General features: G+C 42.6%; 1 protein-coding gene across 1 annotated transcript in view; it reads right to left on the reverse strand.

Moving 5' to 3' along the window:
- Positions 1–293: 293 nt before the first annotated feature.
- Positions 294–22,534, reverse strand: part of SLC25A46 (solute carrier family 25 member 46) — a 71,571-nt gene continuing 49,330 nt past the window's right edge. Inside the window, exons 5-8 of the mRNA XM_077462298.1 lie at positions 14,506–14,606; positions 8,857–8,913; positions 8,615–8,672; positions 294–1,517 (exon numbers count right to left, since the gene is read on the reverse strand). Coding sequence (XP_077318424.1) covers positions 936–1,517; positions 8,615–8,672; positions 8,857–8,913; positions 14,506–14,606 — 798 coding nt within the window. The 3' untranslated portion in view covers positions 294–935. The remainder of the gene's footprint in view (positions 1,518–8,614; positions 8,673–8,856; positions 8,914–14,505; positions 14,607–22,534) is intronic.

Here is a 22,534-nt window from a genome sequence, read left to right on the forward strand (position 1 = left end):
CAGTGGTTTTGCACAGAGCAGATCCAATCCTTCTCTTCCCAGGTGGGAACTCAGCACAGCCATTCACTGGGAAGTTCAGTGTGCTGCGGCTTCTCCTTCCCCAGCTCTCACGCAGCTGAGAACAGAGGGAATATGATCACTTATAAAATGGTATTTATAATGTATTGCCTTTCATTTCTATTTTAAACTGAACGGGTTGTTTTACAAGATGATCGTTTACAATCACTTTAAGGCTATTCAATTCATCTATGATATACTGTTGTGTAGTGAACATAGCATAATGGCATGGCCAGAACATTTTTATAGTTTATTCCATAACTCTATGACAGATACACATGCACATGGCTCAGGACACACCAAAAAGAACAGTCCTGCCATCCATGACTACAGGAATTAAGCATACATCATGTGGTGCTATATAAAGAGAAGATATACGTCTAGGAATGTGTCCATGTCAAAAACACTGATGTACTGTATAAGGCAGTGTATGTACCCTACATATTTGATGTTGGAAACCTGTCAAAACCTGCACAGACATTTTGCCAACAGAAATCAATCTGTATTTAAGAGGCAATATCACAATAAACGTTGAACAATTATCACAAAAATCAGCACTAATTCTTACCACTCTTAACATAGCACAAAATCAGTGACGTGCCATAACCCAATCAATCATTCTGTTCTCAGCAAACTAGCGAAGCCAGGCAAATAACACTCATTTCTCATTGATTTCTGTAGGTTACATCTTACAATTCTGCATTCTTTCTTTTTTTTTTTATTAAAGCCCACAGTGAATCCAGATTCCAAACATAAATGTAAACGTCAACGTTCATCCAGCATATAGAATCCAGACCAGAGTTCGGGAGATGACACACCGGTGCCTAAGACATGCCGTTTTTCTTTTCTACCCTTTGTACGAGTCACGACTCTCCCTTTCACTGGGCTGTATTGTGCAGCAAAGATGAATAAATGAGTTTTGTAATTTGCAGAACAGTAGCATGAAGAGTGTACTGCACCACTACAGCCCCGAACCCTTTGTAAAAGCCTAGCATTCCTTCCTCTCGTTTTATAGTATTAATGCAGTCTCTCATGCCCTCGTACTGAGTGTTGATAGGCAGTACTTCATAGCCAAGGTCCGTATTATCGATTATTGTGCGTGTCCCTTGAATATGAAGGCGATGCATCACGGTTTCAAGAGGATACAGCATGACATCAGCACACAGGCTGGCGGCAAAGTTGGCTACAAGTTCTGGGAAATACTCCTCCAAAATGTTCTGAGCTGATGAAGTGGCATCAGATGGATTTCTGGCAGGATTTCTTTTCTTTATAAAGAATAAAACACATTTCTGAACGATTGAGCTGATTATATAATGAAGGACACCATGAAGGACAGTGGGGAAGGTAAGAACCAGAAGAGGCAGCAGACGTTTGCTGTGCGGCACTCCAAGTCCCACAAGTCGGCCAATTCCTTCTTTCACACAATCCAGAATGCCAGGATTGTCACGGATGATCTCACTCTGTAATGTATAAAAAAATAAAATCAATTTAAGTCTAGTAAAAATAGAAAATAAAAAAGATACAAAAGACAACAGTTATAAACTAAGATTCAACGCCAAACATCAACTGCAGTTCCTTGTAGATTCCAGTGAGCTTGATGACTCAGTTATGTACTTCCTGCCTGTTAAAGTAAGGAGAGTCCATACAATTTCTCTACTCAGCATGATTTCAAAAAAGAAAAAGCTGCTGTGTGATTCACCCTGCCAGAAACAACTAAAACCATAAATATCATTATTGGATGGGTTAACTCTAATGCCCTGTACACACGGTCGGACTTTCCGACGGAAAAAGTGCGATCGGATCTTGTTGTCGGAAAATCTGATCCTGTGTAGGCTTTTTCCGTCGGAATTTCCGACACAAAGTTTGAAAGCAGGATCTAAAATTTTCTGACAACAAAATCCGATCGTGTGTAGACAATTCCAATGAACAAAGTGCCACGCAGGCTCAGAATAAAAATTACGAGACGAAAGCCATTGGCTACTGGCCTCTTTATAGTCCCGTCGTACGTGGTTTACGTCACCTCGTTCTGAACGATCGGATTTTCCAACAACTTTGTGCGACTGTGTGTATGCAAGACAAGTTTGGGCCAAAAATCAGTCGGAAAAAAATCAGATGAATTTTGTTGTCGGAAGGTCCGACCGTGTGTACAGGGCATTAGTGTAGAAGTAAAGATAAAAGTGGTGAGTAGTTACAATCCCTGTGAGATTTTTATTGCAGCCTGCATCTGTGTGAGAGATCGGCCTGCTCTAAATTCCCTGATCACCAGTGTTACCAGGAATGAAAGCAAGGGTAAAATTTTGGGTTTACACAGGAAGATTTTTTTATGCAATTTTAACGGTGCTATAAACAAGATAGAATCAGAAAGTTTTTTTATAAAAATAACACTTTTTTTGATACATCATTAAAATGTGTTTAGTGTAAAAACTTAAAGTTAGCAACTTGTCTTTTCATCAGGTCACAGAGGATATTTTCAAAGTCAGTGACAATGTGCTGTTTTATCCCGACATGTTTCGCCACTAAGGGCTTCATTATGTAGTCACTGTTCAAAAAGACAAAGTATGCCATAATAGTATAGAGCAATACAGTTTAATCATATAACGCTGAAACAAGTTGGGATAAGACACCACATCGTCACCGACTTTGAAACTATCCTTTGTGACCTGATAAAAAGTCCAAGTTGATAACTTTCAATTTTTGCGCTAAACAAATTTGAATGACTTATCAATAAAATGTGTATTTTTATAAAAACTTTCTAGTTCTATCATGTTTATGGCAGCGTTAAAATCACATAAAAAAATCCTTCCTGCGTATATGTTCCATGCAGAAATGTTGGTGCCCATTTGAGTCTGCCAGTAGCCCACATCACTAGCTTTACTTTAAAGTTTTGGGTTGCCACCAGAAAAGCAAAAGAGGGGAAGTCTGACAATGAGGACAATTGTTCCAGTGACAACGGTCTAAAGTTGGCTATAGATGGACCGAACTTCAGCCAGTTCAGCAAGACCGACCTTTCTATCAGTTTATGAGCAGTCTGGTTGTACAGAAGTCAATCTCCCAATCGACTCCTGTACAACCAGACTTTTTGAAAATTTTAGATTGGGCCCTGGGTTTAGGAACACTAATGAAAACTCCCTCACTGGATTACCTTTAAATAGGCGGTCCCCCCTTCAGTCCATCATGAATGCTAATGCTTATTCACCTTACCAGTGTCTGCTCTGTGAATGCATCCATTGGCTTACGCTCACCCCACTATTTAAATTCAAAATACTAACAAATGCTTACAAAGCCATCCACAACTCGGCTCCCAGCACATCAATAACCTAGTTTAAAAATACCAACCTAATCATCCTCTTTGTTTCCCTCCCCCAAGACCTCCTGCTCTCTAGCTCCCTTGTCACCCACTCCCAAGTTCGCCTCTAGGACCTTTCCCAAGCCTCTCCAATTCTATGGAACTCCCTACCCCAATCTGTCCTACTATCTCCTACTCCGCCCACTTTTAGATGATCCCTGAAAACCCTCCTCTTCAGAGAAGCCTATCCTGCCGCCACCTAACTGTACTTTTATTTTGTCCATCATCTCATCCCCCACAGCTATTACCTTTTGTATCACTTAACCAACCCTCCTAGATTTGGAGCTTGAACGAGCAAGGCCCTCTGATCCCTCCCGTATTAAAAATTGTATTATAACTGTACTGTCTGCCCTTGTGATATAAAGTGTTGCCAAAACTGTTGGCGCTATATAAATCCTGAATAATAATAATAACAACAATAACAACTGATCCACCAAACCTCCCAGCACAAGACCAGTCTGTCACACACCTCCCCCCCCCCCCCGCCTTGAAAATGAACTGTTCCTGTTATCAGCATGCTTGACCATGGGAGAGCATTGTTTTCCAAAGAATTAGTTGATCAGGTGAGCATAAACTTTGTGACCTCTAAAAAAAACAAGCAGTTGGCCCCGGCCCCTTGCAGTGCAGGCATAATCTCACTGCATGGGGCAAACAATTTTTTTGACCAGAGTTGGGATTTAAACGAAAGACAATGAATCATGTATGGCCTGCTTAACCACTTGCCGCCCGCCATATAGCAAAACAATGTCGGCAAAAGTGGTTGCGTTATCCTGACCGGACGTCAAATAACATGGTCAGGATAACAAGGCACGCATCGCGGCCATCGTTGTTGAGGCGTGTCAGTCTAGTCAATCTAGGTAAACAGTCTCTTATAGAGACTCTCTACCACGTGATCAGCCATATCCAATCACGGCTGATCATGATGTAAACAGGAAGAGCCGTTGATCGGCTTTTCCTCACTCACGCCTGATAGACGTGAGTAGAGGAGAGCTGATCGGCTGCTCTCCTGACAGGGTCTGTGCTGATTGTTTACCGGCGCAGCCCCCTCCTCGAATGCCCACCTAGGACCACCAGGATGCCACCAGGGATGGTCACCAAACTGGACCACCAGGTATGCCACCCTCGACCATCAGGGAAATGCCAATCCGTGCCCAGGCAGCTGCAAATCGGTGCCAATGAAAAATGCCCGCCAGTGCCACCAGTGATGCCCAATAGTGAAATCAGTGCCAGCCATCAGTGCCGCCTTTCAGTGCACATCAGTGCCACCCATGAGTATCCATCACTGCAGCCTTTCAATGCCCAGTGTTGCCCATCAGTGCCACCAAATTGGTGCCACCTTATCAGTGCCCATCAGTGAAGGAGAAAACTTGCTTATTTACAAAATTTTATAACAAAAACAAAGAAAAAAACTTTTTTTTTTCCCATTTTCTGGATTTTTTTTTATTTGTTTATTAAAAAATAAAAACTGCAGAGGTGATCAAATACCACCAAAAATAAAGCTCTATTTGTGGGAACAAAATGATAAAAATTTTGTTTGGGTAAAAAGTAGCATGACCGCGCTGTTGTCATTTAAAAAGTGACAGAACTGAAAGCTGAAAATTGGCCTGGGAAGGTGCGAAAGTACCTGGTATTGAAGTGGTTTTGGGTATTGTCATTGAAAAGATTTCCCCTTTTTGTTGTGTCTATGGGACAGACGTGAAGATAAATCATTCAAATTGAGACACGGCTGGCAAAACACAGTGATTTTAACCACCCCCCCCTCTACCCAAAAATGAAAAAAAATCCTTATGAGAAATGAAACTAAATAAGTGGCACTCTATTCCCATAACTAAAAAAGCTATTTATACAAGAGTGAGAGGCATTTCCTACTTTTGAAGAAGAAATTCCTGCACTCATAAAAAGAATGTTTGTCAAGAAGATTGTATTCCGATAAGTGAATGAGTGATCATCTGTAGTAACCCTTCTGCATGGTGACAGTACTATGATCCTTCTAGGGTCTTCATCTTTCACTGACAGACAGCAATGGTTTATGGGGTCCAACGGATTTACTTCCAAATACGTACGTGTTTCCTAGTTCAGAACTTTTCATATTGTGTCGTTTTAAGACAAAGAACAAAAAATAAAAAATAAAAAAAAACTTTTTTTTTTCTGAATCAAAAAATGCATGGGAAGCAGATAACATGGTATCCAATGGAATAGTTCATACCAGTGCAGTCAGTTCGAGGGCTTTCCAGTTCCAGGAAAAAAGTAGAACATGCTGCATTTTCTTTGCATTGAACTGTACTTCAAAGTGGTAAAACACATCAAAAATGCACCAGAAAGCACTGGAACGCATCAAAAGCGCACTGGAACGCATCAAAAATGCACATGTAGAAACTAATCAGTAACGGATCTGAAAAACCTGTGTGCAGCAGCCCCTCTAATACTTACCTGAGGTCCATTTAGAGCCAGCGATTTTGCACAAGAGACTTGGCTGTCCTGGACTCTCCCTCCTCATTGGCTGAAACAGCTGTGCAGTGCCATTGGCTCCTGCTGCTGTCAAAGTCATCGAGGCAATATGGAGAGAGAGGGGGCTCCGTATCTGAATGGACACACAGAGCTGTGGCTCGGCTTGGGCACCCCAATAGCAAGCTGCTTGCTGTGGGGGCATTCAATAGGTGGGGGGGGGGCAGGAGTGTCGATGAAGGACCCGAGAAGAGGAAGATCTGGGCTGCTCTGTGCACAAAACTATTACACAGAGCAGGAAAATAACATTTTTTTTTCCTTTAAAAATAACAAACAAGACTTTATTACCACTTTTTTGCACACACTCTGCAGATCTTATGGAACCATTTAATTTTATATTAAAAAATTTGCAAAAAAAATATAAACAAACAATGATGACAGTCTGTTGTAGGCTAGCTGTTAAGTGAACTGGGCATCCTTTTTTTTTTTTTTTTTTTTTCCTTCAGCTTGCGAAAAAAAAAAAAAAAAAAAAAAAAAAAAAAAAAGACAGACAGATGCCTCCATCTATACATACAAAGTGGGTGGAGGAATTCTCCTACAGCAATAATGTATCTTGACAGAGGCACCCACTGCTGTCAGAATACACTGATCAGTGGCTACAGCCACTAACGATAGAAATGTTTCCATGTCCCTTTTGCCGTGTACACACGATCGGAATTCCGGACAGAAAAAGACAGATGAGAGCATTTCATCAGAAAATGTGACCGTGTGTATGCTCCATCGGAATTTAGCTGGCCGAATTCCCGCCAGCCAAAAATTGATAGCATGCTCTCAATTTTCAGACGGAAAAACTTTCTATTGGAAATTCCGATCATGTGTATGCAATTCCGACACGCCAAAAATCATGCATGCTCAGATTCAACTACGAGACAGAAGCTATTGGCTACTGGGTATTGAACTTCCTTTTTCTAGTCCCGTAGTATGTGTTATACGTCACCGCGTTCTAAACGATCGGAAATTTGGTGTGACCGTGTGTAGGCAAGACAGCTTGAGCGGAATTCCGTCGGGAAAACCATCAGAGCTTTTTCCGACAAGAATTCCGATCGTGTGTACGGGGCATTAGACAGAAATCGGTTTAAATGATTCAATTCTGTCAAGTGGGGAAGCCCACAGACTAACTAAATTGTCTGGTCCCTGCTGGACGGGCCGAATTTCAATCAGTTTGTGTCCAGCTTAATGCAGAGGAAGTTGGTAGAATCTATCCATGGGACAACCTATAACCCAGAAACAATGTATGTAGGTATAACATGAACAAAAGCCACTGCAAATTAAAAAAAAAAAAATCATCATATCCATTTTAGACTTTGTAAAAAAGCATTTAGGATTACAAATAGCAAACAAGAACAGCAGCATGTAGATAGCAAAACAACAATTAGCAAATATGGAGAAAAAAAAAGTTCTAGATCAAAACTAAACTTGTTGGCTCTAATAAAAACATTGTGTGTGGCTAAAGGCCTGCAAAATTGTAGAAAACACAGTCGCAGTGGTGAAAATCCTTTGCACTGGCTCGGACTGGGAAATAAGTAAGGAACTGTATTCAGGAATTTGGCAACATGCTTCAGTATAACACTTAAGCAGCGCAATTCATAAAGGACATCTAAAATTAACCACTTCCCGACCAGCGCACGACGATGTACGTCGACAGAATGGCACGGGCAGGCATATTGGCGTACAGGTACGTCCAATATTCAATGCCGCCCTGCCATCGGGAGCGCGCCGCCGCCGGCGCGCTCCCGCGCTGGTCGGGACCCCCGTGAGTCCAGTCGCGGGACCCGCGGACTCGATCGCCGCGGGCATCCCAGCGATCGTCTCACGGAGCGGCCGAATGGAGGAAATGCAGAGTAAACAGCATTTCTCCATTCTGCCTAGCAACTAGTGACGCTGATCTCTGCTCCATGTGATTGGAGCAGAGATCAGTGTTCACTAAATGAAAGCCCAACAATGGTCCCAAAAATGTGTCAAAAATGTCCGATGGGTCCCCCACAATGTCGCAGTCACAATAAAAATCACTGATCGCCGCCATTACTAGTAAAAAAAAAAAAAAAAATTATTAATAAAAATGCTATAAAACTATCCCTATTTTGTAAACGCTATAACTTTTGCGCAAACCAATCAATCGCTTATTGCGTTTTTTTACCAAAAATATGTAGAAGAATACGTATCGGCCTAAACTGAGGGAAAAAAATGTTTTTTTATATATTTTTGGGGGATATTTTTTATAACAAAAAGTAAAAAATAATGTGTTTTTTTCAAAATTGTCGCTCTATTTTTGTTTATAGGGCAAAAAATAAAAAAACAGCAGGGGTGATCAAATACCACCAAAAGAAAGCTCTATTTGTGGGAAAAAAAGGACGTCAATTTTGTTTGGGAGCCACGTCGCACCACCGCGCAGTTGTCAGTTAAAGCGACGCAGTGCCGAATCGCAAAAAGTGGTCTGGTCTTTGACCAGCAAAATGGTCCGGTCTGAAAGTGGTTAAAGTTTAGTGGCGTTTGCCATAAACAAGTCGTCTTGTATGACCTATAGCAGGGATATGCAATTAGCGGACCTCCAGCTGTTGCCGAACTAAAAGTCCCATGAGGCATAGCAAGACTGACAGCCACAAGCATGACACCCAGAGGCAGAGGCATGATGGGACTTGTAGTTTTGCAACAGCTGGAGGTCCGCTAATTGCAGATCCCTGACCTATAGCAATGAATTACTCTTACCTGTACTGTTTCAATCAGACTTGATGAATAGAATGGAGTAGCAATCGCATACACCAACCTGTAAAAAAACAAACAGCATATTTAGGACTAAACCGATAGCACATTTTAGCAGGATTACCACTGTCTGCATTTACTTTTACATCAATCTAACAGTTCATATAAAAAATTCATATGGCTGAATAATGAACACACCAATTTGGTTTAAATGGAAATTGAATTCAGAGATGGGGAGTGCCTCTTACCCTTTAAGAATTAGGTGTCCTCCTATCTGCTTGGGACTCCATTTATGGGTGAGCTCTCTGAAAGATATAAAAACATAATTCAATATATTATTCATGAGTTTTACACAGGGTGTGTCCCACTACACAACATGCAGAGAATGGGTCTCCACCAGTATTGGACTATCAAATAGAAGAACATGGTAAAGAAACAGGCTCAAAAAACGTGCCTCTTATTTTTTATTTTTCAGCTTTGTTGAGCTCTTCCACCCCCCCCCCCCCCTCCCCCACCCAATTGCTCTCCTGGCTGACTGACAATGCTTGGCAAAGCCTCAACCATTTGGGTCGAAAAACACTAAATGACTGGGATCCCTGCAAGTGGAATTATCTCCCATTAAAAAAGGTTTCCTTTTTTTCCCTAAAAATTATTTAAAAAAATAATGTTGACGTGTATCTAAAGCCATATTTATTTTTTTAGATTTGGATAGTTTGGAAGGGTTAGCATTCCTATCAGGATTTTACTGCTGTTTGCGCTTCAGATACACTTTAAATCCAAAGCACAAGTGGTCTCAATTGAGCACAATTACCAGCCATAAATAAAAATGTAGAGGTTATACTTTACGGGCAACTGCAGTTTCCGAATAAAAGTTCCCTACATGAACCCCATTCACCATCCTCATCAAATATTTCCTTTAACCAGGTCCTGGCTTATGCACACTACAGCAAAAGTCTGCCAGAACCCCAACCTGCTGCCTGGAACAGGCCAGGATAGGGACAAGCAAGTCAAGTCTCAGTGAAGACTCCGTACACATTATAGGAGGGGATAGATGGTCAGTAGGGTTTGGGTGGGAAGCAGGTTATATTGGCAGGTCCAACCTGTAGCATCTTCATTGCAGTTCGGAAACTGACAGGAAGACATTCTCACATCACATCTGGCTGTGACAACCTGTATGCTTGACATCTGAACTTCTGGCCACCCCAGACATGACATAGGGATATGGGGAAGCAGGACTCATGACTATGAGTCATGAAAGCAGATGGCATAATTAACCACTTCAGCCCCGGACCATTTTGCTGGTCAAAGACCAGACCACTTTTTGCAATTCGGCACTGCGTCACTTTAAATTGACAATTGCGCGGTCATGCGACGTGGCTCCCAAACAAACTTGACGTTTTTTTTTCCCCACAAATAGAGCTTTCTTTTGGTGGTATTTGATCACCCCTGCAGTTTTTATTTTATGTGCTATAAACAAAAATAGAGCGACAATTTTGAAAAAAAAAAAAAAACTCACTTTTTTACTTTATTTTTTGTTATATAATAAATATCCCCCAAAAATATATAAAAAAAATAATAATTTTTCGCTCAGTTTAGGCCAATACGTATTCTACATATTTTTGGTAAAAAAAAAATAAAAAAAAAATCACAATAAGCGATTATTGATTGGTTTGCGCAAATGTTATAGCGTTTACAAAATAGGGGATAGTTTTATGGCATTTTTATTAATAATTTTTTTTTTTACTAGTAATGGCGGCGATCAGCGATTTTTATTGTGACTGCGACATTATGGTGGACACATCGGACATTGACACATTTTTGGGACCATTGTCATTTATACAGCAATCACTGCTATATAAATGCAGTGATTCCTGTGTAAATGACACTGGCAGTGAAGGGGTTAACCGGTGGGTGGCAGTGTAGGGGTTAAGTGTTCCTAGGGGAGTGTTACTAACTGTGAGGGGCTTTAATTTAGTGAACACTGATCTCTGCTCCAATCACATGGAGCAGAGATCAGCGTCACTAGTTGCTAGGCAGAACGGAGAAATGCTGTTTACAACGGCATTTCCTCGTTCAGGCACCCTGTGAGACCATCACGGGGGTCCCGATCAGCACGCGAGTGTGCCGTCGCCGGCGTGCTCGTGATGGCAGGGCGGCATTAAAGATTGGATGTACCTGTACGCCAATATGCCTGCCCGTGCCATTCTGCCGACGTACTTCGGCGTGCGCTGGTCGGGAACCGGTTAATATGATATGTAATGTACACGTCTGTATTAACCATATCCATGTTCTATGCAATGATTGGCTAATAATAGCGTATACAAGTTGTAGACCCACCCAGAATTAAACCAGATAAGCTTTGAACATCAACTTTGATTAATTTTCTTCTTGTGTTCAGAACGCCTATCCCCCCTCCCCCCCCCCCCCCCCAGGATGACTTATTACCTTCTTTCTTTTGGCTCTTTGTATCTCTGGGGATGCGAGAAGCCACCGATTCAGAGCTCTCTCCCGATATAGTAATCCTACACTGATCCTGCTCTTCTACCAAGCTTCCCTCAAACAAACAAACAAACAAACAATCTCTGCTGCAACTGATGAAGATCCTGGGCAGCTGTGAAAATAGGGCAACCATTCGCCCTAGCCACTGAAAACAAATTGGCTCACTTCTCTAGGAACATGAGCAAGATGGTGCAAGCGCTCCTTGAGGCAAAAGCACAAATCCAACACCAGATGCTCCAAGGTTGGGCAGGCCTTCCTTTTAAGCCACACACAAATCCATGCAGTCTCCAGCTGATTTAATACAACAATTTTGACACAGAACTGAGTCCTGAAGTGTTTATCTTTGCTAAATCCAATGATTGGACCACACCGTCTCAAATTATATAGGCTATACATCACTGCCAGGTATACTGTATCAGTTAGAATGAATCTTTCTATACTTAAACAAGATGTTCATAACAAACGCCCCATGTCAGTAATGCTGAGCAGCATAAAGGAGAAGCTTAATTTGGTGCACCCTGTAACTTCTGCGTTTAGTGCACTTCTTGCGGCTATGCAATTTCTAAGTGGCTGAGAACTGTTCTTGTTGTTATGCACTCACACTGGGCAAATTCAGGGCAGTTCAAAAGTTCCTATCAGATAAGATGCCTTCAAGACCACTACAGGAGACTTTTGAATTAGTCATATATGTAACAAAACTAGGGCTGCAGAAATTAACAATTAATTCCTCGATTAATCATTCTTTAGATCGGTAGGCTGCCTGCCCTGAGTCCGCTTTGGGCCAAGCTGTGGCTGCAGCACAGTGCTCCGCTCCCTCCTCTGCTATATGTCATGCACAGTCTGTGGGCATCTCCCGCTGTGTGTCTCCGAGCAGAGTAGGAAAACTTTGGCTGCGCTGTGAGAAAAGTCCTGCCCCCCTCCTAGATCAGCTCTTGTGATAGACGCAGTGTTCTGTCTATCACACGAGCTGATCTAGGAGGAGGGCAGGACTTTTCTCACAGCGCAGCCAAAGTTTTCACACTTAGCTTGGAGACACACAGACTGTGTAATCTAGGCACAGGCACAGACTACAGTGAGGCTGCGATTATGGGCATGGTGAGACTGCATTATAGGCATGGCGAGGCTGCCATTACGGGCATGGCGAGACAGCATTACGGGCACGGCGAGACAGCATTACGGGCACGGCGAGACAGCATTACGGGCACGGCGAGACAGCATTATATATGGGCACGGCGAGGCTGTGATTATGGGCACTGTGAGGCTGAGTTTATGATGTGTGACGTCCTAGCCATGCCCCGATATGTCCGGCTTTGGGTGGTTGCCATAACAGTGCTAAATCAGCTAAAAGTAGTTGGATCTGTATGTGCGTTATAATTAATCAATAAAAAACAAACAAAAAAAAAAAAAACGATCGAACACGAAAATTTTGATCAATAACAGCCCTAAACAAAACCAAAAGAATATTTCAACAGGAAACTGAAAGAATGACGCCGCTGTGTGGATGTAGTCCCATGTATAAATTGTGATTGCGGGTGTTGAGAAAAGATACCTCCGCCCACTGTAACACTGAGGCTGCAAGAGCTGGATCATGTTACATGTTCCACCCTAAATATTGGTGGAACATGCAACATGCTCCGAAAGGTGAACTTATCCTTTAACTGTTACAAAACTGTTACAAAACCCCTGTGCCTATCTACATCCTTTAACCACTTCCCAACCGGCTCCTGTACATATACGACAGCAGGTTGGCTCTCTTGCGCAAATCGCTGTATATGTATAGTGGATCCTTTAAAGGCCATAGCAGGCATGGGGGACCGATGCGCGTGATCAACGCCGGCCACCCGTGATCAACGCCGGCCACCCGTGATTGTGGGCACGAGAGCTAGAACGGGGATTTGTGTAGGTAAACACACAAATCCTCCTTTTAACAGGGGAGTAGAGGCAGATCTGCTGTTTGCAATTCATATATATATATATATATATATATATATATATATATATATATATATATATATATATATATATATATATATATATATATTTCTATATAATATATATATGCCATAAATCTAACCCCTATTTTGTAGATGCTATAACTTTTGCGCAAACCAATATATGCTTATTGGAATTTTTTTTTTACCAAGAATATGCAGAATACATATTGGCCTAAACAGATAAAAACATTTTTTATTTTTTGGGATATTATTGCAATATTATTAAAAAAAGATTTTTCTTCATCACAATTGTCGCTCTTTTTTTTGTTTCTAGCGCAAAAAATAAAAACCGCAGAGATGAACAAATACCACCAAAAGAAGGCTCTATTTGTGGGGGAAAAAAAAAATTGGATGTCAATTTTCTTTGGGTATAACATCACACAGCTGCGCAATTGTCAGTTAAAGTGACGCAGTGCCGTTTCGCAAAAAATGGCCCGGTCATTAAATCAGATCTGAAGTGGTTAATGGTACAATTCCTCAGCAGTTTCATTCATGGCACCTTCGTTTGAAAACCTTAAATAAAAAGACTGAGTAATCTTTTTGACTGTGAAGGACACATTTCATTATATCTTTTTTGCTGTAATTCACAGTTAAAGTACTTAGACTTACAAGGTTTATAAAATATCCTTATAAACTACGCAGACACATTAAAAGAACAATTAAGGATTAAAAGAAAGCCCTTTCGTTTCTTTGAATCTATAGTGACATGGTTGTGAAGACAAGACTATCAAGTATTGTTCTTCACATATAAAAAGGAATAAAAAAAAAAAAAAAAAAAAAAAAAACTCATAGGCTCTTAAGATGATAGGGAAAGAATTAAAAAGTTGCAAAAAAATAAATAAAAAAGTTGAGAGACCTGCTTGACTACAAAATGGGGGGAGGGGGGGGAGAGAGAGGGAGAGAGAGAGGGAGAGAAAGAGAGGGAGAGAGAGAGGGGGAGAGAGAGAGGGGGAGAGAGAGAGGGGGGGAGAGAGAGGGAGAGAGAGGGAGAGAGAAGAGAGAGGGTTATATTTCAAAGTAGCATGTCTAAATTTTGTAGTATGGGATCTATGGGTCTCAACATACCGGTATCTCCCACACTATTTCATCCAGCGACTGTTGGGTCTCCACGTTGCCTTAGCACCTTGCTTAGAGGCCAACCTTCCTACTTCACTTCTTCCTTTACTTTTCCCTTCTCAATACTCTCTTACCACTATGTTTATTGGTTGAATCATATCCAATGTGCTACATATGTGCTTCAAATTGTCTCATGTACCATAAGCATCATGGTTATTACCATTTCAATTCTGTTCCACTACTCGCATACCAGTATGTCTAGCTGTACATTGTGCTTGATTACCTTATCTTGCTACGCATATGATAAATATACACTTATATTAGTGTAAAGCAGTGAAAGGTTCCTACCTAGGCAGAGGTGTGAATTCACTGATGATGCCTTCAGCTCCAAGGGTTACTCCCTGAACAATGAACGTGCTTCCCATCCCTTTCCAAAGTGCCCTTGGCCCCTATGGATTTATAAACAACATATATCAGTGAAGAGAACAATAAGCACAAGTACCAATAATACCACAGGCCTACTGTAAAACAAAATACGTATTGAAAGACATACAGACATAAATAGTCTTAATTTCTTCAAAAGATCCAACACTGCCTTATCAAAAAAAAAAAAGATTCAGGGACTTTAATACATACAATACAGAGATACATATGAAGCAGCTCTGATAGCGTTAGGTCATTTGGCAAACCCTAGATCACTAAAACTTTTGTAAAGGCAAAACTAAACAGACAAGAATAGCACAACTCAATTACAGAAATTGCCTTAGAGGCACCATGACTGCTCTTTATAAACAAGGTCTGCAGCAAAGTCTAAAGCCTAGTACACACTAATATTTTCTTTGGGAATTGAATGAAGAAAAAAAAATAAATAAATAAATAAACCCAAACAGCTCCGGTCGGAGCCGCTGTATTAACGACCCAAAATTAGTACAGCGATCTCCCTCACCGAGCTGTTGTGTTCTGACAAGGGGCAGAACACTCCGGCCAGCACTTGATCGGGAGCTGGTCAGCTGCTGGTTTTCCAGCATGCTTGTCCAACAGAAGCAAGCCAATAGGAAGGCTTCTGTCAGACTGGCTGCCATACAGACTGGCAAAAAGAAAAAAAAAATAGGATTTTTAAAACAGCTTACCTGTAAAATCCTTTTCTTGGAGTACATCATAGGACACAGAGTCTCAAGTAATTACTTGGTGGGTTATAGGCCTACCTTCAGGTGTTGACGCTGGTATAACCAATACAGGAAGTCGACTCCCCTATATAACCCCTCCTCCTTCCAGGAGTACCTCAGTTTTTGTAGCCAAGCAATATACGCTCACCCCAAAAAACAGAGGGGCGGGAGCTCTGTGTCCTATGATGTACTCCAAGAAAAGGATTTTACAGGTAAGCCGTTTTAAAAATCCTATTTTCTTTATCGTACATCATAGGACACAGAGTCTCAAATAATTACTTGGTGGGATGTCCCATAGCAATGCTACTTGAGGGGAGGGAGATGCAACCCATAGGGTAACCCCCAGACCTGAGGACTTATACTGCTGCCTGCAGTACACTGCGCCCAAAGGCGATATCCTCATTCCATCTTACATCTACTTGATAAAATCTTGCAAATGTATGTACTGAAGACCAAGTTGCGGCCTTGCAGATCTGAGACATGGAGGCCTAGTGACGCACTGCCCAAGAAGCACCAACCGTTCTGGTGGAGTGTGCCTTAAATTGAAAAGGGGGAATTCTTCCCTTTAAATCATAAGTTTGAATTATAACTTGCCGAATCCACTTGGAGACAGTGGATTTTGACGCTGCCTGTCCCTTCTTAGGACCCTCTGGCAGAATGAATAAGACGTCAGTCTTACGAATCTGAGCAGTTTTCTTCAAATAGATTTTCACCGCTCTCACTACATCAAGACAATGTAGAGATTTTTCTTCCTTGGAACATGGTCTGGGGAAAAACGAAGGCAGGACAATATCTTCATTCAGATGAAAGCCTGAAACTATCTTTGGCAAAAAAAACGAGGGCGTAACACCACTCTGTCCTCATGAATAACCAAATATGTCTCTTTACAAGAAAGAGCAGCCAATTCTGACACCCTCCTTGCTGACGATATAGCAACTAAAAATACCAACTTCCTTGTCAGGAGGACTAAAGGAATATGCTGTAATGGTTCAAATGGCTGTTTTAGTAACACCGACAAAACTAGATTTAAATCCCAAGGGCTTAAGGGAGATCTAAATGGCAGATTTATCCGCAGCACTCCTTGCATGAAACCCCGGACTAAAGAATGCGTAGCAAGCGGTCTTTGAAACAAAATTGATAAGGCTGAGACTTGGCCCTTAATAGTACTCAAGGCCAGCTTCATCTCTACGCCCAACTGTAGAAAGGCAAGAATTCTGCCTATAATATATCTCTGAGGGTGTCAACCCTTGGATTCACACCAGGAAACATAAGCTTTCCAGACTTTATAATATATAGCTCTAGAAGCTGGCTTCCTAGCATTAATCAAAGTAGAGATAACTGACCTGGAAAGCCCACGTTTATTCAGAATGTGGGTCTCAATAGCCAAGCCGCTAAATTTAGCATTCGTTAAGTATGATGGAATATAAGCCCCTGCGATAGCAGGTCTGGCCTTAGTGGAAGGGGCCAAGGACCCTCCACTGTCATCCTTACGATCTCCACGAACCATGACCTTCTGGGCCATGCTGGTGCTGAATTACCGACTTTCTTTCCAGTTTGATCCTGGAAAGAAGCTGAGGCAGCAACCGGATCGGGGGAAAAGCATAGATCAGTGAGAACTGATCCCAGGGGGTCACCAACGCATCTGTTCCCTACGCGAGTGGGTCCCTTGTCCTGGACACAAAGTTGACTAGCTTTGTGTTGAATCTGGACGTAGAAGGTCTACGTCCGGAGTCCCCCATTTTTGGCAAACAGCTTGAAACACTTGGGGATGAATAGCTACTGGCGACTTAAATAGTCCGCCTGCCAATTCTCTACTCCCGGAATGAAAACTGCCGATAGGCAGGGGACATTCTCTTACACCCAAGTTAGAATATTGTTCACCTCTCTCTGAGCTGAGAGACTTCTGGTGCCCCCTTGGTGATTGATATATGCCACAGCCGTGGCATTGTCAGATTGAATCCTGACAGGAAAATCCTTTAACCTGGAGGTCCAGGTCTTTAGGGCCAGCTATATTGCCCGAATCTCTAGGATGTTGATGGGCAAGGTACCTTCGGTTTCTGACCATTGTCCCTGGACAGTGTTTTTCTCTAGTACTGTTCCCCAGCCTGAAAGGCCGGCATCCGTCGTCACTACCTTCCAGATAATTGGTCTGAAGGTTTTCCCCTTCAGCGAGTTCCGGGATAGTAACCACCAACTGAGGCTCTGGGATACTCTTGGGGACAGCCGCATTGGCAAATCCAAGTTTGATTCATCTTGTTCCAAGCAGACAGGATACTGCTTTGAAACAGTCTCGAATGGAATTGGGCATAGGGAACTGCTTCGATGAAGCTACCCTCTTCCCTAACAATCTCATGCAAAGGTGAATTAAAGGATTTTTGCTTGACCTGATCATCCTCACTAGCTCCAGTATTGAGCTGATCTTTGCCAAAGGCAAGAACACCCTCTTCTGGGCTGTATCTATGATCATGCCTAGATACTCCAGCCTCTTTAGTGGCTTCAAGGAGGACTTTTTTAGGTTGAGAATCCAACCCAAACTTTCCAGGTAACTGCTTGAAACGGCTACACCCCGTCTTAAGTGAAACCACTGACCGGTCTATTAACAATAGATTGTCTAAGTAAGCCAGGACAGTTATGCCCTGTGCCCTTTAACCTGGCTAGAGGTGGGGCAAGTACCTTTGTGAATACCCGAGGTGCTGTAGCAAGGCCGAAGGGCAAGGTTACAAACTGAAAATGCTTCCTTTCTACCTCAAAACGCAGAAACCTCTGGCGAGGAGGGAATATAGGGACATGCAGATAAGCATCTCTGATGTCGATGGATGCCAGATGCAACTTCCCCTCCTTGTAGGATAGATACAACTGACTCCATGCGAAAGGAGCAGATCCTCAGGAACTGATTTAGATTCCATAGATCTAGAATTGATCTGATATCTCCATTCGGCTTTGGCACCGTAAATAGGTTTGAGTTAAACCCCAGACTCTGCTCTTCTTTGGGAATCTGCATGATCACCCCTTGAGCCAATAATCGGTCCAACGCTTGCAACAGGGATTGTTTTTTGGCTGGATCCCTCGGAATGTTTGATCTGAGAAAACGGGCTGGTGGAAACTCTCGAAATTCTAGCTTGTATCCTAGAGATACAGTGAAGAGAGTCCATCTGTCCTGAATTTCCCTCTGCCAGACTTCTGAGAACCTCAGAAGTCTTCCCCCCACCTTGATGGTATTCCGGTTTGCAGACTTGTGGCCCCAGGTCCTCCTCTGTGCCTGGGTCTGACCCTGAGATCTCCCCATGGGGTCCGACAGCAAAGGCCATCGCTCCTGCCTAGAGGAGGATGCCCTTGGCACTGGGGAAAAAGTCTGTTTAAACGAAGGACATTTATATTTTCTTTTGACTGGTAAAAGAGTACTCTTTCCGCTGGAAATAGCTTGAATAAATACATTCAGACTATCTCCAAAAAGGCATTCTCACTTAAAGGGGAACCCAGTTAGAAGATTTTTACAAGGCATTTTAGCTGACCAACCCTTTAACCAAAGGGTCCTTCGCATGTGTACAAGTACAAGCGCCAGTCGTGATGCCTGGTGAATAGAGTCCTTTATTGCATCTATGGCAAAGCATAATGCTTTAGGTAGCTCAGCCAACTCCTGAGCTTGTTGTGCAGGGAGCTCTTTGAGGGCATCTGTAAACTGGTCCTTTAAGGACTGACAGATGCCTATGGCTGCTATTGCAGGCTGAGTTACGGTCCCTGCTAAGGAAAAAGAGGATTTTAAAAACAGACCTTCCAACTTTTTATCTGTTGGATCCTTAAGCATATGTGCATTGTCCACTGGACAAGGTAAACTTTTATTCACATTGGAAATCGCAGAGTCTACTGCTGGAATCTTCCACTTTTTAGTGAATTTTTCCCCCATAGGATAGAGATTAGAGAATCTTTTAGGAGGTGAAAAATGCTTTTCCGGATGACCCCATTCGGAATAAATAAGCTTTTCAAGTAATGCGTGTACTGGAAATGCATGTAAAGGCTGAAAAGGTTTTAAGGATCCCAAAGAGTATACCGGACCTTCAGCTAACTCCGTTAGGGGTAACATGAAAGTAGAGCGAACCATCTCTGTAAGGCTCTGAACTTCAATTTGTGAAGGTGAATTTCCCAGTACTGTTTCCTCTGCAGAGGAATAACCGGCTTGTTTTTCTTCCCAATCATCTGCGGGAAAAACCTTGTCATGTCCCCATAGTTCTTTAGGACCCTCCACTGACTGTAAACAGTCTAAGGTGGGGGAGGGGGATCTAGGACGTTTCCTATCCACCTGGATGGATGATGCGATTAAAGTCGCTAATCTTCCTTCTAAGCCCTGCAGGGCAGAGGAAAGTGCTTCTTCAGTCACATATACAGGGGCTGAAGTGTGTGAAGCAGTTGCACCACCACTAGCTTCCAATGACTCACCCTGGCTTGCCATGTCTGATCTCTCTGAAGAGGAAGACCGTATGGAGGCATGACTGGGGTTCCCAGCGCCTGAGGGTGACATCTTAGGTACCTTTACGGTAGGTCTGGAAGACAGAATGCTAAGTACAAAAGCAGAGGCACACACAATATTATCTGATAAATAATTCTAGCCAAACAATGCATGCTAACAGTTCTTTTCCTGTACTGGAAATGCCTGTTTTGCAACCTTACGTGCCCCGCGCTAGATGTCTCTTAGTATAACAGACTCCTCTCCTCAGTGAACTCTGGCTGTGACTGAAGGCTGATTTTTCTTGTAGCAGAGAGTGCTTTAATGTGATTGGCGTCCACAACGCTTCCCCCTCAGTAATCAACGCTGCGTGGATAGACACTGTGTCTCATATCTAGCGTCATGTGACCTATGACCACGCCCCTCTGCGTCCTCCGGCAACCCCCCATTCAGTTTCAATATGCCTGGCTCGTGCGCGCGAGCGGCATACGGGTCTGTATTATGCAAAGGGAACCCACGCTGCTTTGAAACAACTGCCGGTTATACCGCTCCACAGCAGGCTAGGATACCTACCATAACTGGAGTAATAAAAAGATGCCAAAAAACTCCTAGAGGAGGAGAGGGGGAGGAAAGGGGGGTTCTGTCAGCATGCTGCTAAACTCTGCAGAGTTTTAAGGATATGGGATAACTTTTTCCCCTTAGCTGCTAAGCAGCTGATAACCAGTCAGCCTGCTAATTCCCTTTAGAAAGTAAGAACCCCCTCTGCTGGACAACACATATACTGAGACAGCGCTGTTCTATGGCATTAAGGCATATAACGTTTTTTTTTTTTACCTTATCCTCGCTGCAGGATACTGCTGAAACAGCAGATTCAAACTTCACCCATCACGGCGGGCTGCGTTAACACACGCTCAAAGACTGGGGCCCTTTTAAAAGGGGTTCCGCTCCTTTGGGCCTTGTTATAGCACCCCTCAGGACAGCTTTAGGAAATGTAGCAAGACCAAAAAGCGTCCTGGTTCCCAGGGACCAGCTCTCAAAGAGAAGCATTACAGGCAAAACATCGTTCTTGCATCGAGGTCCAGGTACCATCCTATGGCCTCAGTGGCGAGGATGGATCTGATCGTGGAGGTTTCTTTAAATCCAGCATGGATCCCTCCTGAAGCTCCTTAGAGCACATCTTCACTCGTGACCAACACCTTAGACACTGGCGAAAAAATGGAAGTACTCCTGGAAGGAGGAGAAGTTATATAGGGGAGTCAACGTCCTGTATTGGTTATACCAGTGTCAACACCTGAAGGTAGGCCTATAACCCACCAAGTAATTACTTGAGACTGTGTCCTATGATGTACGATAAAGAAAAAAAAAAGTTTTTTATTGAACCAGCCAATGTCGCCCAACATCCAGCCCCTGTGTACTATGCTTTAATTTAGCCACCATACACTAAGAATTTCAGCCGATTCATGAGGAATTGTCCGATATTAGGTCAGTGGGTGGCTTTTATAAAAATGATAAAATTATTTTCAATTTTTTTTTTTACAAATAAATATGTGAAAATTGTGGCGTGCATTTGTATTCAGCCCCCGAGTAAATACGTTCTACAACCATATTTTGCTGCAATTACAGCTGCAAGCCTTTTTGGGAATGTCACTACCAGCTTTGCACATCTAGAGTGAAAAAAATTTCAATTGGATTTAGGTCTGGACTTTGACTAGGCCATTCTAACACATGAATATGCTTTGATCTTAACCATTCCATTGTAGCTCTGGCTGTATGTTTAGGGTTGTTGTCCTGCTGTAAGGTGAACCTCTGCCCCGGTCTCAAGTCTTTTGCAGACTCTAAGCAGGTTTTCTTCTAAGATTGCCCTGTATTTGGCTCCATCCATCTTCCCATCAACTCTAACCAGCTTCCCTGTCCCTGCTGAAAAAAAGAATCCCCACAACATGATGCTGTCACCACCATGTTTCACTGTGAGGATGGTGTGTTCAGGGTGATGTGCAGTGTTAGTTTTCAGCCACACATAGCATTTTGCTTTTAGGCCAAAAAGTTAAATTTTGGTCTCATCTGACCAGAGCACCTTCTTCCACATATTTGTCATGTCTCCCACATGGTTTCTTGCAATCTGCAAACGGGACATCTTATGGCTTTCCTCTCACCACTCTTCTATAAAGGGCACATTTGTAGAGAGCACGACTAAGTTGTCCTGTAGATAGAGTCTTCCACCTGAGCTGTGGATCTCTGCAGCTCCTCCAGCATTACCATGGGCCTCTTAGCTGCTTCTCTGATTAATGTTCTCCTTATCCGGCCTGTCAGTTTAGGTGGACGGCCATGTCTTTGTAGGTTTGCAGTTGTGACACACACTTTCCATTTGCGGATGATCAATTGAACAGTTCTCCGTGAGATGTTCAAAGAGTGAGATATTTTTTTTTTTTTATAACCCGCTTTAAAACTTCTACACAACTATATCCCAGCCAGACCTGTCTGGTGTGTTCCTTGGGCTTCATGATGTGATTTGTTCACTGAGGGCTCCAACAAACCTATGAGGGCTTCACAGAACAGCTGTATTTATACTGAGATTAAATTACACACCCATGGACTCAATTACTAATCAGGTGACTCCTGAAGGCACTGGGTTCCACTAGATTTTAGTAATGCTGGCCATACATTATACAATTTTCTTCTATAGATTTCATTTAGATTTACCAAAACCAAATCTAAACACTTTCAATTTGTGTGCAATCAGACAGGACCTTGTACCACACAGTTGAAGGTA

This window comes from Lithobates pipiens, unplaced genomic scaffold, assembly GCF_037356315.1.
Source record: "Lithobates pipiens isolate NorthernLeopardFrog02 unplaced genomic scaffold, aLitPip1_a1.2 Scaffold_3, whole genome shotgun sequence".
Lineage (NCBI taxonomy): Eukaryota > Metazoa > Chordata > Amphibia > Anura > Ranidae > Lithobates > Lithobates pipiens.